Source organism: Coregonus clupeaformis, chromosome 25, assembly GCF_020615455.1.
Source record: "Coregonus clupeaformis isolate EN_2021a chromosome 25, ASM2061545v1, whole genome shotgun sequence".
NCBI classification, from domain to species: domain Eukaryota; kingdom Metazoa; phylum Chordata; class Actinopteri; order Salmoniformes; family Salmonidae; genus Coregonus; species Coregonus clupeaformis.
In genome coordinates, this window is record NC_059216.1 from 6,278,513 (window position 1) to 6,294,002 (window position 15,490).

Below are 15,490 nucleotides of genomic sequence, written 5' to 3' on the forward strand. Positions count from 1 at the left end.
ACTTTCCTGACCTTGCCACAAAGTGCTTGAAAATAATATTCAGCCACTTCAGAATCTATGTAAAATCGGCAAAGGCATTCAATGAAGCAAATAACTAAACTAATCCACCCAATGCTCTGTAGTAAATAATGTTCATATTTACTAAATAACGAACATCATCCAATGATGACTTTCCTTTATTGATGTGTACTACTAGCTAGCAACAAAAACATGATTCACTTTATTTTGTATCAATTTTTCTGATTTTGAAAAGGCAATCGCATTCCAACACATTAACAAACTACTAAAGTTGCAACAAGGATAAAATAAATTGTACCACATGTAATCTCTGCCAACAAGTGTATACCTAAATCTTTTTACCAGAAAGTGATTGAATTTGATGTAAACTCAACACACGTACCTGAGGAGAAGCCTTAATTTCTAATTTAAGCTACTGTATTGAGAACAGTGAACTAAAATGAATGCTGCCCAAACACCAAGCATAATTCACAGATTCAGTGACTCATTGTGTAATAGCCAAGAGGGTTCAATCTAAGTGAATTCACATACCTACAGTGCAAAAACGTTCATTTAAAGACAGACCGCATGTCACTCACTTTTGTTACTACCATTGGCAAAAACACTTTCTCGATATTCATGTAATTTACAAAAGGTTAGGAACCTGCCCACCTATAGTGTAATTGCTATGCCCTCACAGATTTGGCAACAGGCAGGTCTGAGAGAGGAATTAGAAATGAATCTCTTCACAATGGCTGGGAAAATACAGGTCGACAATTGTGGCTACATTGAGAAATGTAGAGTTTTGAGTAAGAAGCGTGAGTTGACAATTGCTCAATGAAAGCAGAGTATTGCACAGTGTTTTTAGACTCTGAGAAGGACCAGAGTATATAGCCCTCGCCACTGTATCTTTTGTTATACAATAGCTATACACTTCAAATAATATTTTGTGTGCTAAACCTGAAAATACTTAAATGTATAGTGATGCCTATACGACATGAATAACAAACTTTTACAAAACAATTGAATGACAGACTTGAATGCCAGATTAGTCATAAAGCGATTGAAAAGTCGATTGTCAACATTTCTGCTCCATAGAGCAATTTCTTTATTTGAATACTAACTAATCCCATATAATAATAATTTTGGTAATGGTAAATAACATGGTGATCAGTGAACCAAAAACGGGAAAAAACATTTTTACATTTCTGATGTTTACTTTTTTGCCATTTCATGGTACTGGAACAGTTGCAGTAACTCTGAACAGTGCATTGTGCCAATAGTCAATTACATTAATCATAGTTATGGCCACTTGTAGAAAAAGCATAGAATCGCTTATGATTTTTCTCTCTGGAAGAATGTTTTTTGTGATATTTTAGTGCTCGTTGCAAGAAATACAAGTACTGATATTACTGTTTCTGAAGTACCAGGTACTCACTGTTTTATTTGAATGGTTTAAGGCTTTATAAGCAAAGGTAAAGAGCTCTATTCAATCCGTATCGCGGAAGTTCAGCGTTACAGCGTGATTTAAATTTAAAGGCAATGTTTCCCGCGTTAGCGGAGACTGCTTTCACGGTAAGCGCTGCACATGTCGGCTCAATCAGACATTTCCTTTACATTTCTATTGCGCAATCTGTAATGCTTCAGCGATACAGATTGAATAGAGCCCTTACTTGTAGTTGGCTGACTCTTTTAGTTCCATTGTTAGTAGATTCATAATAATCAGCATTTTTGAAGTCCTACCACAGCTATTTTATCTCATAAATAAATACCACCTTTGAGGAGTTATACTAACCTGACAGGACAATTAATTTCTGTTAAATTGTCAGTACAGATTGTATTTGCCAGGTCAAAGCTCTCCCTACAAACCCAAGAGAGTGAGTGGACAACCAAATCCTTTACTTAGGGAGTATTTCACCCTGCTACTCTCCTGATGACTGATGCCATCTCAGACAGTGACCAAGTAGCCACAAAAAGATGAAGTGACAATACATTCTGTTTTATGACATCACCTGACTAAGGACCAGAGACACATACATGCATTTGTCTCTAAACATAATATATAAAAAACTATCTGAATGATAAATACACACACTTTACATACATACAAAAACATATTCAATGACCGACCAATCAATCCAAATGTCTGTATGGTATGGAGCCCACTCTTGAGTGCTACCTTGATGGCACCCACCATCTGTCTCCTTTACAGTACAGTATGTGCCAGAGGTCATATATATTAAGATAGAGGGTCACAAGTCACTTTGGTTTCCTTATACTAAAACAAGGCTGCTTTATGCATTTAGCTTTTGGCCACATTTCCTTATTTACCCTCTTCTCCTCGCAGCTAACACAAAATCACATGCCTTCTCTGTTTGAAGACAGCTGGGCAATCCTGGATCTTGTGAGAGGCCTTATGTCTCTAGGAGGAGGCTGGAAAGAGAGAGACGGAAAAAAGAGAGATGGGGCACTGATTAACCATAACGGTTCTGAAAGCAGTAAATGCAACATTATTCCTGGTTTGTGGGCTGACAATGTTGATCTTGTCTGTCCGATATGCATGCTCTGTGTATCTCTACAGTCAGTTTGGGCACAAGATAAACACTCAGTAAATTATGAAAATATGATTTGACACATGGTAAAGAAAGCAATCGTGGAATGTTCTTGTCAGAGGCCTGTTCCAGCTTGTTTTCTAGGGAAATTGGGAAAACAATACATGCAATCAAATCAATACTTCCACAGCCTCCTGAGTGGCGCAGTGGTCTAAGGCACTGCATCGCAGTGCTAACTGTGCCACTAGAGATCCTGGTTCGAATCCAGGCTCTGTCGCAGCCGGCCGCGACCGGGAGACTCATGGGCGGCGCACAATTGGCCCAGCGTCGTCCAGGGTAGGGGAGGGAATGGCCGGCAGGGATGTAGCTCAGTTGATAGAGCATGGCGTTTGCAACGCCAGGGTTGTGGGTTCGATTCCCACGGGGGGCCAGTATAAAAAAAAAATAATAATAATAATAATGTATTCACTAACTGTAAGTCGCTCTGGATAAGAGCGTCTGCTAAATGACTAAAATGTAAATGTAATTGCATTCAACAGCAAAGTCATAAAAGCAGTAAAACATTACTGAAAATAACATCAATTTACACACATCAGTCCACTAAAACTACAAATGCATATTAGAAACTAATTTGTATCATAACGGTACAACCAATTTCAGCCCAAAAATGATCTGCCGTCCTAATTTTTGCAATGATACCGTGCCACGCCACGAGAACCCAGTTAGAATTAGTGACTCGGTGTGTTAGTCACAGTCCAGTTCAGGGGCAGTTAGAACCACACACAGTAGGCCAGCCAGTTTAAAGGAGTACCTCAGGTGCCTTCCTCTTAATCAGCCTGAGCTGTGGGGTGCTTGTTGATGTTCCCCCCCCATGTCCTCAGTCTGCTCTGGTGCAAGGGATGGAGGTGGAGAGGGCTGGGGGGTCAGAGAGGGTGAAGGAGGGAGTGTGGGTTTGGGGGGCGTAATAGGGTGGGACAGCAGCTCCTTGGTGTCACACTGGTCGAATCTCAACACCTCATACGCAGTCATATCCAAATCCTGCCCTGCACCGTGAGAAGCAACGGTGGTGAAAGATGAACAGACACATATCAGAATGTATGCTGAAAGCAGCAGTGAAAATGTTGTACTATAATTATTGAAGTGCTGTAGCTTCACTACAGTGAGGTTGTTATGAATTGACTTTCTAAGGGGCAGAGTAGGGTTGTTGTTCTCTACACACAGCACGGGAGCAGACATCAAAAGGACCATGTGTGCAGGCAGGGGAATAAGGACTAGAATAATGCTGAAAGATATGGGATACCCTCTCTCACAGAGCAATGCCATTAGGACGAGGACTCCTCTTCAGTGCCCTTCATTTAGTCTGCAGAATCATGTTGAGTACACTGGATTTCCATCTCATCATTCAATATGCCATGGAAACGGAAAGCAAAAGGCCAAAATAGCCTTTCATAACCCTGCTCTTTCAATATGAAGGACGCTGGTTGACCTATCAGCTAATATCATGTTGTTCTGAAAACACAGATAATCACATTGTAATTATTGTACAATAAGTGTGTGGTAAATTAACGAAACACGTTTTTCAAACATAATTGGAAAACGTGTTAATGATCCACATACAGTACAGCCACTTACAGTTACAGTCATCCACAACAAAAAATGTTAACAGAGCGACGGTGCAAAAGCATTCTTTTTCACCTTGTGGCTATTAATAACCTCTTGGAAAATAGACTCATCAATCCAAACAAAGTAAATCTCAAAGAAACTTTAGGACTGTACAACACATACCGTATAATGAGACATGAAACATTGAACTAGTATGGCCACCGAAGAGCAGGCTCTGGTCATTCTATGATAAAAGCTAAACGTGAATCATTCCTAGGTGGGTCTAGAGCAGTGGTATTCAAAGTCAAGGGAATTGCAGTGGGGTTGGCCAAAATTAAGAATACAGAATTTTTTCATGAGACAATATACAAATGTTTTTGAGAAAAATCATTTGAAAAATACAATTTCAGTGAGTAAATGTATTTATTGGTTCTCTTAATTTTGATAAGAGAGAAAATGTAATGAATTGAAGGTTATTTCTTGATGTGAAAATCTAAATGGACCGATTTTAATGTTGTGTCGTCAGATTTGGGGTTTGAAAGTTTGAATACCACTGGTCTAGAGCCTGCCTGGCAGCCCTGTGGAGACTGACCTGCAGTCAGGGAGCGTCACAAACAGGAATAGAGATGTGGGGTTAGGGGGACTAAGGAAAGTCAGGGCACAGAACTATTATCTTCAGGCTTAAACAGGAAAGAGGCCATATGATAATGTTTGTTTACGCAGAGGAAACAGACCTGTTTTCAGCAGTGCCAACATTTCTAATGCCTTTACTTTGAAGCAATGAGCAATACTAAGCAGTAAGGTAAATATGTTACTAACTAGGGAGTTCAACTGTGAAATATGATTTACTCTATTAGGCCGTACTAGTACACATGCTAGAGGTGTACACATTGCCAATCGTACAGTGCATTCGGAAAGTATTCAGACCCCTTCCCTTTTTCCACATTTTGTTACGTTACAGCCTTATTCTAAAATGGATTAAATAAATACAAATCCTCAATCTACACATAATAAATACACCCATAATGACAAAGCGAAAACAGGTTTTTAGAAATGTTTGCACAATTATAAATAAATAAAAACAGAAATATGCTATTTACATAAGTATTCAGACCCTTTGCTATGAGACTCGAAATGTAGCTTAGGTGCATCCTGTTTCCATTGATCATCCTTGAGATGTTTCTACAACTTGGAGTCCACCTGTGATAAATTCAATTGATTGGACATGATTAGGAAAGGCACACACCTGTCTATATAAGGTCCCACAGTTGACAGTGCATGTCAGAGCAAAAACCAAGCCATGAGGTCGAAGGAATTGTCCGTAGAGCTCCAAGACAGGATTATGTCAAGGCACAGATCTGAACAAGGGTACCAAAAAATGTCTGCAGCATTGAAGGTCCCCAAGAACACAGTGGCCTCCATCATTCTTAAATGGAAGAAGTTTGGAACCACCAAGACTCTTCCTAGAGCTGGCCGCCCGGCCAAACTGAGCAATCGGGGGAGAAGGGCCTTGGTCACGGAGGTGACCAAGAACCTGATGGTCACTCTGACAGAGCTCCAGAGTTCCTCTGTGGAGAAGGGAGAACCTTCCAGAAGGACAACCATTTCTGCAGCACTCCACCAATCAGGCCTTTATGGTAGAGTGGCCAGACGGAAGCCACTCCTCAGTAAAAGGCATATGACAGCCCGCTTGGAGTTTGCCAAAGGCACCTAAAGGACTCTCAGACCATGAGAAACAAGATTCTCTGGTCTGATTAAACCAAGACTGAACTCTTTGGCCTGAATGCCACGCGTCACGTCTGGAGGAAACCTGGCACCATCCCTACGGTGAAGCATGGTGGTGACAGCATCATGCTATGGGGATGTTTTTCAGCAGCAAGGACTGGGAGACTAGTCAGGATCAAGGGAAGATGAACGGAGCAAAGTACAGAGAGATCCTTGATGAAAACCTGCTCCAGAGTGCTCAGGACCTCAGACTGGGGCGAAGGTTCACCTTCCAACAGGACAATGATCCTAAGCACACAGCCAAGACAATGCAGGAGTAGCTTCGGGACAAGTCTCTGAATGTCCTTGAGTGGCCCAGCCAGAGCCCGGACTTGAACCCGATCGAACATCTCTGGAGAGACCTGAAAATAGCGGTGCAGTGACGCTCCCCATCCAACCTGACAGAGCTTGAGAGGATCTGCAGAGAAGAATGGGAGAAACTCCCCAAATACAGATGTGCCAAGCTTGTAGCGTCATACCCAAGAAGACCTGAGGCTGTCATCGCTGGTAAAGGTGCTTCAACAAAATACTGAGTAAAGGGTCTGAATACTTATGTAAATGTGATATTTCCGTGTTTTATTTTTATACATTTGCAAACATTTCTAAAAACCTGTTTTTGCTTTGTCATTATGGGGCATTGTGTGTAGATTGATGAGGGGAAAAAACTATTTAATCCATTTTAGAATAAGGCTGTAACGTAACAACATTTGGAAATAGTAATGGGGTCTGAATACTTTCCGAATGCACTGTATCTACCCTTTTCAGTGTTACCATATTGCTACTTAGCTATTACCTGGTAGTTATCTAAGAGGTGATCAAATTGTCTTATGGGAAAATTATGTGCAATAGGATCATCTCATCCTGACACTGGCTGTGTCATTCGTTCTGTCTGTATCCTGGTTAGTGATGTAAGTGTATGTGGCAGTATAGTCTCACCCTTGGTGTAGCCACTCTCTGACTTGCTGCGCATCATGGTCTTGGCCCTCTGTTGTCCAGCTGCAGACTGGGTGGAGACAGATCCAGAGTCCATCTCAGTTTGGTCGGACTGGTAGGCAGACAAGTCATGCATGCTGAAACTTCGTAGTCTATCTGACAGTACTCCTTGGCTCTGGGGTGGGAGACAAAATACATGAACACTATGAATTATCTATATGAATACAGAAAAACATCACTTCACCCCACCATTCCCCCAGGACACATCAGAAATTAAAATAGTAAGCATTACCTTTGTCGCAGCCAGGACTGCAGCTGTGGCTGCTACATTCAAACCTTTCCTCCCAAAAGTCACCAGAGTATCGTAGCTTTTGTCCTTTGCTTGGCAGAGATAGTCATCAATATCCTGGACAGAGAGAAAAACACATTAATTGTGTTTTTATTGGCAGGCCATGTGAAAAACACATTCATAGATTTGATGTACTGTATGTAAACAATAAATGTTGTGACTATTTGTAATGAACATGGTCTCTATCTGTCTTGAGATTGCTCTTTAGCAATGGATATGTTTCTTCACACATAAAGAGTGGACATCTTGATTGTCTTTTAGAATCAGTGTTATTGTTATTTTCATATGACAGTGGGTCCCTGTGTTGGTCCCCTCTCAACTCTGACGTGTGCCGTTTCCTTCCTGCCCATCACCCAAAACATGACCAGCTAGGACAATCCAACCTCTCCCTTGGATAATTGATCACAGCAAACTCTGTCATTAAAATTATTAGCAGAGCATTTAAAGCATATATAATATAGAAGACACCTCATAATACATTTCAAGAGGACAAAAAAAAAAGTACTAATGCACTGGTCTCACCTTCTCTTTTGAAGATAGTGTTGGGTGAACAAACTTCCTGTATAGAACACTGGACCCCTTTGTGTAGGGAGACAGTAACCATACCACAAAGGCAATCTTCAGCTCATAATAGAAAGGAACCCTACAGTGAAGGGAAGAATAATACAGTGATCAGAGCATTCATAAAATCTATACTCCATTACAACACCATCATTAGTCTTATGACTATCCTATGTTGGCTAATGTTATGTGACTCAGTACTATTTCAGAACAATATTTTGGACATCATAACTAATTATATGAAATCAAGTGAAATAATAATATACATAAACAAAATAGGTGTTTTATAATACACCATTAACTTACCAACAGATAAATATATCTGTGATGGTTTCCATGGTGGTGAATAGTGCAAATATGATCCAGTACATCATCCATTTCACCTTTAAAATCAAAATAACTATCACAGTTAGTCTGATACATAATAGTTCAGAATATTAAACTCAATTCTAATAAATCCTGGTTTAAGTAATTCAGTCCAAGAGTTGGCTGGGTCTGTGAAACTGGCCCATAATATGCCCAGACTATGGCATGTTACTGTTTGGTTTCATTGTCACTTTTTTTCATAATGTTGCTAACACTCACATATTCCTTCACATCCTTTGACTTGACAGCTTTGTATGAGGAGTATGCAGGATATAATGTGCCAAATACAAGCCTGGAAAACACAAAACATGTCATTAGCCTATGCAATAAGTGCTTGTCCAGCACATCCACACACATTTATGGGGATAAAAGCAAATAAAACTCAATAGTAAAAACTGTCCAAAGTAGGCTACAGCAACTGACAGCAGTTCACAATTGAATTGCCATTATCTATCCTCTGACTCCCCAGTCCTGGGTATTGGGATTATGACGAATTGACTGTGTTAAAACTGTTTTAGATTTGATTGAATGCATAATGTTTATATAAACAAATAATAAATCAACAGGGAGTGGCTCATATTCCAAGAAATTGTGAGTGAGTATCTGAGAACCATCCCATGCGCATTTCCTTTGCGCCAAAATCCCATTGCCATCAGAGACCCCGCGAGACAAGTCCGAGTTTTACGTGCGCAAGTGATTTCCAATTCCGCCCATATTGTTGAATGTGTAATTGACATGAAGACACTCATATTTTCAACAACAATTCAAACTAATGGGAGCACATTTAAAATTCGAACTTATTAAACAAGGCCACACGAGGACTACACCTGTGTGGGACTGTATATCTTTCGGACAGGGGGACCCCTTGTCTTGAAGCAACAGTATGGCAACAGCTGAGTGTGACCTGCTTAAATTACTGACGTATATAGGCCTATACTGGCTTGTCCTGTATAACCATACAGTTGTTAGACCCACAAGGTCACACAAAACAAAATGCATTCAGTGTTTCTGCTTAAGACCTCAAAATAACAAATAAAATGTTGTGTTGGATAGTCTATATAGAGCTTTGAATGCCAAGACAGACAGAAAGAAGACACTTGGAGCCTCATGTCTGAAACAGCAATGTAATATGATATTGTAACCTAAATTTAATTTACGTGCTATTTTGAGATTTGGCTAACTCCAAGTCTATATGTTGTGAACACGTTTAATCATTTCGCCATATTACAACACAATAGAAATGGCCAGTGGAGCCTATAATTCTGCTTCCATAGATTAACGTGCTTAAATATTCAGATGGCTCAGAACATTTGTGGCAATAAAGTCTTAGAATTATATGCAACACTTGTATTGTAACCTGAGAGGGTTGACCCATCCCTTTGTTTTCCAAATAAAGGACATCAAGTATCATAAAATAGCTCTGCTTACCACTGCTCTGTGCTTTATAAAAGCATTTTATTCAGTTATATTTGCATTTACTGCATGAAATCCCCTATCGATGGCAGCATTCTTGTTGCTTGATCATTTCCAACATGCATAGCTCTGCATGAGCAGACATATATCAATAGAAATATACATATTTAATTTGGGCAATCACGTAATTCTTTGTCTGGAATATAATCGCATGTAAATACATAATAGGCTAAACAAAATATTCACCGACCTTTAAATGTGATATGACAATTAAATCAAATAATGTGCGCCGAAATGGCAAAAAAACCATTCTTTAAATAAGGAATAACACAGTCATAAACAGAGCACAATATTCTGTCTCGTCTCAAACCCCAGAGTCACCATCTCTGCTTAGAAATAAGACGTAGCCTAAATAGGCTATAAAGCCGCCACTGCTGTCATGCACCTTGTGTCACAGAAAAAAACGCATATTTACAGCAAACGGCATTATCTCGAGTTGGGATTTTTATGAAAGAAGAATGTGATAAAAAATAACTTACACCACAAGTCTAGAGATTATCCAAGAAACCATTGCGCTGAGAAGGTGACGGAACGTGCTGTCAACAGGGAGGAGTTTCCTTCTTGAGCGTTGGCAGTTGCCATTTGACAGCAGCGTCAGCGAGGACCAACCACGGCGTCAAACGGTGCGCTGCACGCAGACATGAACGTGATACAGAATAAACAGTTTTGAGTCTATTGAAATAATTACTGGCCTAACTACCTGATGTTGTTTGAATTAATGTAAATACATCATTTAAAAATTTAACACTATAACTAGGAAGATTGTGAGGTTGTAATGATAACACCAATATCAACCACCTTCTGGGAAATAGAGGGCCTGGATCTGGAAGAAAAAGAAAGTGAGCAGACCAGGCAGGGTAAGTGCTATTCAGAATCGTAAACGCTACCCTAACCATTTTAAATTTCAACTTCAATAGAGGGTTGAGACATCCCAAGGATCCCAGATAGCATGGACCAGGCAGTGTGGATTAAACGTCTCAATAGCATAGCAAACTATGATTGCAAAACACATGTAAGTGTTCAGTTTCAGAAACAATACTAATTCAATAAAATCCACTGCTATTAGTTGAAGCTTGTAAATCATTTTTGGGAGTTTTCCCTAAAACATGAGACAGCGCTTTTTTGACTGGTAACCTACATATCAGTCAGAGGATCGAGATAAGACTTTGGTTACATTACACACAAAGGCTGCTGAGGGAGGGCTGTGGCTGGTAGAAAGCTAATCCATTTGAAGCCAAGGGAAAAGCACCCCAGAGCAAAGTTTAGCTCCAAGACTATCTCAGTCTTGAATGTGTTTTCACAGTAGTTGCTCTTTCCCATAAAATAAAGCAACAAAAGTAAAGTGACCTACCAACCGAACCAAACACATTTGTCCACTTTTTCCTTTCATCCTACTCTTCTATTTTCCTTAACTTTCAGGTAACATTCAAGTATGGAGAGGCCAGGCAACAGTAAAATCATCCATGTTTATTTCCTTAATTTCCTGGCCACATAAAAAACAAAAGTATGCACAGAAGAAAACAACCCATAACACACAGGGTCTGAAATGAGACTAACAAATCAGATTTTTTACTGAATAAGCACAACAACTTTAAGGACTTTGAGGCCAACAATACACAGTTAAAGAAGCAGGATCTCAACGTACAAAATCGGTTAGAATTTGCGTTCCTTCTTTACCCCTCCAAACAACATTATAGAAGACAATAATAATAATAAAGATAGATATGCACTGTACATATAATCTTTAAAAGAGAAGTTTGCTTTTAAGTTCTAGTGTTTCAAATGCTGAAAGTAAATTAAATACATTGAGTGTACAAAACATTAAGAACACCTGCTCTTTCCATGACAGACTGACCAGGTGAAAGCTATGATCCCTTATTGATGTCACTTGTTAAATCGACTTCAAATCAGTGCAGATGAAGGGAGGAGACAGGTTAAATAAGTATTTTTAAGCCTCGAGACAATTGAGACATGGATTGTGTATGTGTGCCATTCAGAGGGTAAATGGGCAAGACAAAATATTAAAGTGCCTTTGAACAGGGTATGGTAGTAGGTGACAGGCGCACCGGTTTGTGCCAAGAACTGCAACACTGCTAGGTTTTTAATGATCAACAGTTTCCCGTGTGAATCAAGAATAGTCCACCACCCAAAGGACATCCAGCTAACTTGACACAACTGTGGGAAGCATGGAATGTTTTCAACACCTTGTAGAGTCCATGCCCCGACGAATTGAGGCTGTTCTGAGGGCAAAGGGTGGGGTGCAACTCCTTATTAGGAAGGTGTTCCTAATGTTTGGTATACTCAGTGTATATTGTATTACATTTAGATAGATTTCTGAACTAGATCAGAGTAGTGATGGATTAAAGTTATTAACATCGTGGATTAAAGTTTAATGAACACTAAAATGTGATGAGTCACTCATTTAATATCGCAATGCAGAGCAAGACGTTTCCATTACGGATTAGATATGTCAGTGACCGGCTCAGAGTAAGTCTCTGTCCACTAGGCACAGACGTCAACTCATCGTCTATTCCATGTTGGTTCAACGTAATTTAATTGATTTGACGTGGAAACAACATTGATTCAACTTGTGTGTGCACAGTGGGTAGTTAATCCAACCAATTGCAGGATGAAGCCTCAGCTTCCCCAAAATAATCAGACCACACTCAGCACTTTAGATACGCATGAGCCTTTCTTATTTTCAGCGATCTTGGGATTCATATATATCTTTGCAACGTTGGGTATACAGTCACCACACTTTGGGTGATTTATGGGCTTACCCAGCTTATATGTAAGGTCATAAAAGCCAACTTTCATAAGAATAGATCTGATATGTTATTTAGCCCTAAGCATTGAAAAGTTCTCAGCCCAAAGCTAATCAAAAATAATAATGTGAAAGAAAGAGACTAAATGTATTTGAGAAGAAACTAGGTAAACCCTAGAGTAGACCAAAATTGTCTTTGTACATCCTTGGGAAGGCAAAAAGGCTTTAAGGGGACAAAAAGAGGTCAAAAGGTCAATCTTAGCTCCTTAAGGCTGCCAGTCTAGACTGCATCTCCTCAATGTCCTCCTCCGACTCATCCTCTGAGGCTGCGGCTGCCGCAGGAGGCTCCATTTCAGGCAGGGCATCTGTGACTTTGCTGGGCGCTTTGCCAAGGGCACCTAAAATGGAACAAACCACCATGTACAACATTTTATTTTTTACCCTCAGCCCCTGCCAGACAGGTGATAATTTACAGCCCCACACAACTGTTTGAGACCAGTTTCATTACCAGAGGGACTGTCTTTACCTGCTGTGATCTCAAAGAGGATCTTATCAACTTCTGCCTCCGCTGCCTCCTCCATCTCATCATCATCCTCCATGCTTTCAAAGGTATCCTCCAGCATCTCCTCTATGATACCAGCCTGTGGGACATAAACAACACCAAAAGGTTATATCAATACTCAAACAGTATTTATTAATTTAAACATTGTTATTCTTCAATATACATTTAGACAGTGCATAATATTGTTGGTTATATGAATTGTATGTTTGTAGCTTCAGATCGTAGCAGTGGTTAAAAACTGGACAGCTTCCCCGAGTCTCTCTAAAGAGGGCTACACACTGGTACGTGACGCAGCAGCAATAGACATGAGCAGTGATCTATTTATGTTCCCAACAGTAACAAAGCGGCCACAGTGAGTCAGCGGATATGCGACTGACCTTCATCATCTCCTTGGACAGCTCCCTCATGGTGCCCTGGATCTCTGGGATCTTCACTAAGCTCTGCATGGCTTTCATGACCTCTGTGCTCTTCTGAAGGGCGCCAGCTACACGCAATACAGCTGGAAAAATAACAGCAGTCACACACCAGACACCACCCCTTCGTAATGTAACACGTACATATTCATATTAGGGCCATGACTTGACCTGACCAGAAAAAACTATGCACCCCTACTAGCGTCCAGAGTTACAAAGCATTTCTATTAATTTGTCATCAACTGAACTTATCCTGGGCATTTTGTAGCTGGTGGTGCTACATCAGTAGTTTCCTTCACACTCACAAAGCTGGTTCTTCATGCTGAGAAGTACAGAGTTCATTTGGGCTTTGGAGGCATAAAGTTTGCTGACTGCACGCTTCGACTGTATCATCTCTTTTGCAAGAACCACACACACGTCCCTGTGTCCCTTTTTAGCAGCATCTTTGATGGATCTCTTTACCTTCTCCTCCTCCCTCTGAATGTCTGAGATAGGAGAGGAACAATGAGAGACTGCTAATATAATGTAATATAACAAACTAATGTAGAACATTATGACAGAAGTTTGACAGCAGATTTCCTTGGTATTTATAATGTTATAGTGTATTGTTTTCGTATTGAAAATGATTTGCTCTCTGACATTCTTAAACCAACATTGGACTAGGCTTCACATAAGGTAGCCTTAAAGTACTTCTTCTCACCTCGAATTTGTCTGTCAATCACTCTCATCTCCTTCCTGATTTTGAGTGACCATTCATTTACCTTCAATGATAGAAAAAAAGTGAATTAAGCTTTAACAAATCACTAGTCACATATGACATTAATCAGACGTGTCATTCACTGTCAAGCTTAAGGAAATGTCGTGTAAACAATACTTTGTTCTTCTTCGGTGTACATTTGAGACAGAACCATGAAAAGTGACGTTAGATTTCTGGTCGTTTGTTTACATCAGAGGATGGTGCTGGCTGCTAGCTACCTGCTGCTACCGTGTAAATGAGCAACAGGCCAGCAACTAGCCATTGCATTTTTGGGAATAAAGTTTGTAAATATAGGCTACATATTCTTCCAATACAAGTAGCTAGCAAACAAGCACTTATATTGAAGGCCACAACAAGCTAGCTAGCAAGTTAGGGTTAGCTACTGTGTGGCAAACAATCAAACTCAAATGCTAATGTTAGCAACCATTGGCTAGCGTTAGCTAACTCGTAAACTGCCTTAGTAAACGTTAGCTAGCTACATTACAATACAACGTTTTTTGATTCAAGTTTAAATACGATGGAGGTCATGAGGAGAGGATAAACGTCGCCCTAGCTACAGTACCATAAATAAACCGAGCAAGCTAGCCTAGCTGCTAGGTACTGTAGCTAGCATAGAATGAGTTGTTTGGCTAGCTGTCAAGCTCGCGTCGCCCCTCACCAGAAGCCATCACTTACCAAGTCTTTTGGTGGTTTATCTTGTGTTTTTCCGAACAGTCCCATTTTGATTACAACGATTACGTTAGCTAACCTAGCTAAGCTGGTAATACAGAAAACAACTGAAACATTAGCATACACCTTCTACCACTTCCGGATTCCAAGCTACGCCACTTCGTCTCCCAGGCCACGTTCCAATACGTCAATGCGCCACCCGACATACTTCTTCTTCTGTGGGTTTTATGGCGGACTACAACCCCAAAAGGTGTATTGCCGCCACTAACTGGACGGGTTGAAACCAAAACAAGGTCAAAATAAAATCCATACGTGATAGGGAAACTAACTTAATCCACCCAAATTAAAATAGTACATTGACAAAACAAAACTCCCACTTCTTCCAATTCTCCATATCTCCCTTCTCAGGCTCTAGGGCCTGAGATGGTGGTACGGCTTGTGACAATATTCCATGTTACTCCTTCGCTGAGAAATCTTTCAGCCCCAGGAACCACGCCGCTGCTTCCACAATGATTTCTATCTTCCTGAACCTTCTCTCCACCTTGGCAGTGCCATTTATCACTATAGCTATAAAGGCCACAAAGTCCACCTTCTTAACCTTTAAAATGTCAGGATCCTGCTGGTGAAAGGCAACCCTTGTAGCGAAGGCCTATCCACCACCATGGACTATTCAAGTGCACCATTCAAACCCTCAACCCTTTTAGCAGCTGCTGCATATGATATGCTCT

At 40.4% G+C, this 15,490-nt stretch overlaps 2 protein-coding genes across 3 annotated transcripts; both read right to left on the reverse strand.

Annotated features, from left to right (window-relative positions):
- Positions 1-160: 160 nt before the first annotated feature.
- LOC121539333 (receptor expression-enhancing protein 1) lies at positions 161-10,200 on the reverse strand. Of its 2 annotated transcripts, XM_041847742.2 has the most exons (8): positions 10,077-10,200; positions 8,344-8,416; positions 8,065-8,141; positions 7,720-7,840; positions 7,141-7,254; positions 6,852-7,023; positions 3,361-3,592; positions 161-2,430 (listed from the first exon to the last, which is right to left on the reverse strand). In XM_041847742.2, exons 1-7 carry the CDS (start codon positions 10,106-10,108, stop codon positions 3,381-3,383), a joined length of 801 nt encoding a protein of 266 aa, XP_041703676.2. In that variant the 5' UTR covers positions 10,109-10,200; the 3' UTR covers positions 161-2,430; positions 3,361-3,380. The 2 variants fall into 2 exon arrangements, with proteins under 2 accessions (XP_041703676.2, XP_041703677.1); XM_041847743.2 differs by lacking the exon at positions 3,361-3,592 and having other exon boundaries at positions 10,077-10,193.
- A 1,647-nt stretch (positions 10,201-11,847) lies between these two features.
- Positions 11,848-14,945, reverse strand: LOC121539334 (charged multivesicular body protein 3). The gene is made up of 6 exons (XM_041847745.2): positions 14,769-14,945; positions 14,037-14,097; positions 13,642-13,821; positions 13,301-13,422; positions 12,888-13,002; positions 11,848-12,759 (listed from the first exon to the last, which is right to left on the reverse strand). Exons 1-6 carry the CDS (start codon positions 14,811-14,813, stop codon positions 12,620-12,622), a joined length of 663 nt encoding a protein of 220 aa, XP_041703679.1. The 5' UTR covers positions 14,814-14,945; the 3' UTR covers positions 11,848-12,619.
- Between the last annotated feature and the right edge of the window lie 545 nt (positions 14,946-15,490).

Bases quoted from the DNA above. Each gene is read 5' to 3' on its own strand.
- LOC121539334 (XM_041847745.2), bottom strand. From the start codon at position 14,813: ATGGGACTGTTCGGAAAAACACAAGATAAACCACCAAAAGACTTG. The intron at 14,098-14,768 runs GTAAGTGATGGC...CTATCATTGAAG, and splicing joins ATAAACCACCAAAAGACTTG to GTAAATGAATGGTCACTCAA. The intron at 13,003-13,300 runs GTCAGTCGCATA...TATGTCCCACAG, and splicing joins TGTCCAAGGAGATGATGAAG to GCTGGTATCATAGAGGAGAT.
- LOC121539333 (XM_041847742.2), bottom strand. From the start codon at position 10,108: ATGGTTTCTTGGATAATCTCTAGACTTGTGGT. The intron at 8,417-10,076 runs GTAAGTTATTTT...TGTGTTTTCCAG, and splicing joins ATAATCTCTAGACTTGTGGT to GCTTGTATTTGGCACATTAT. The intron at 7,841-8,064 runs GTAAGTTAATGG...CCTTCACTGTAG, and splicing joins ACAGATATATTTATCTGTTG to GGTTCCTTTCTATTATGAGC.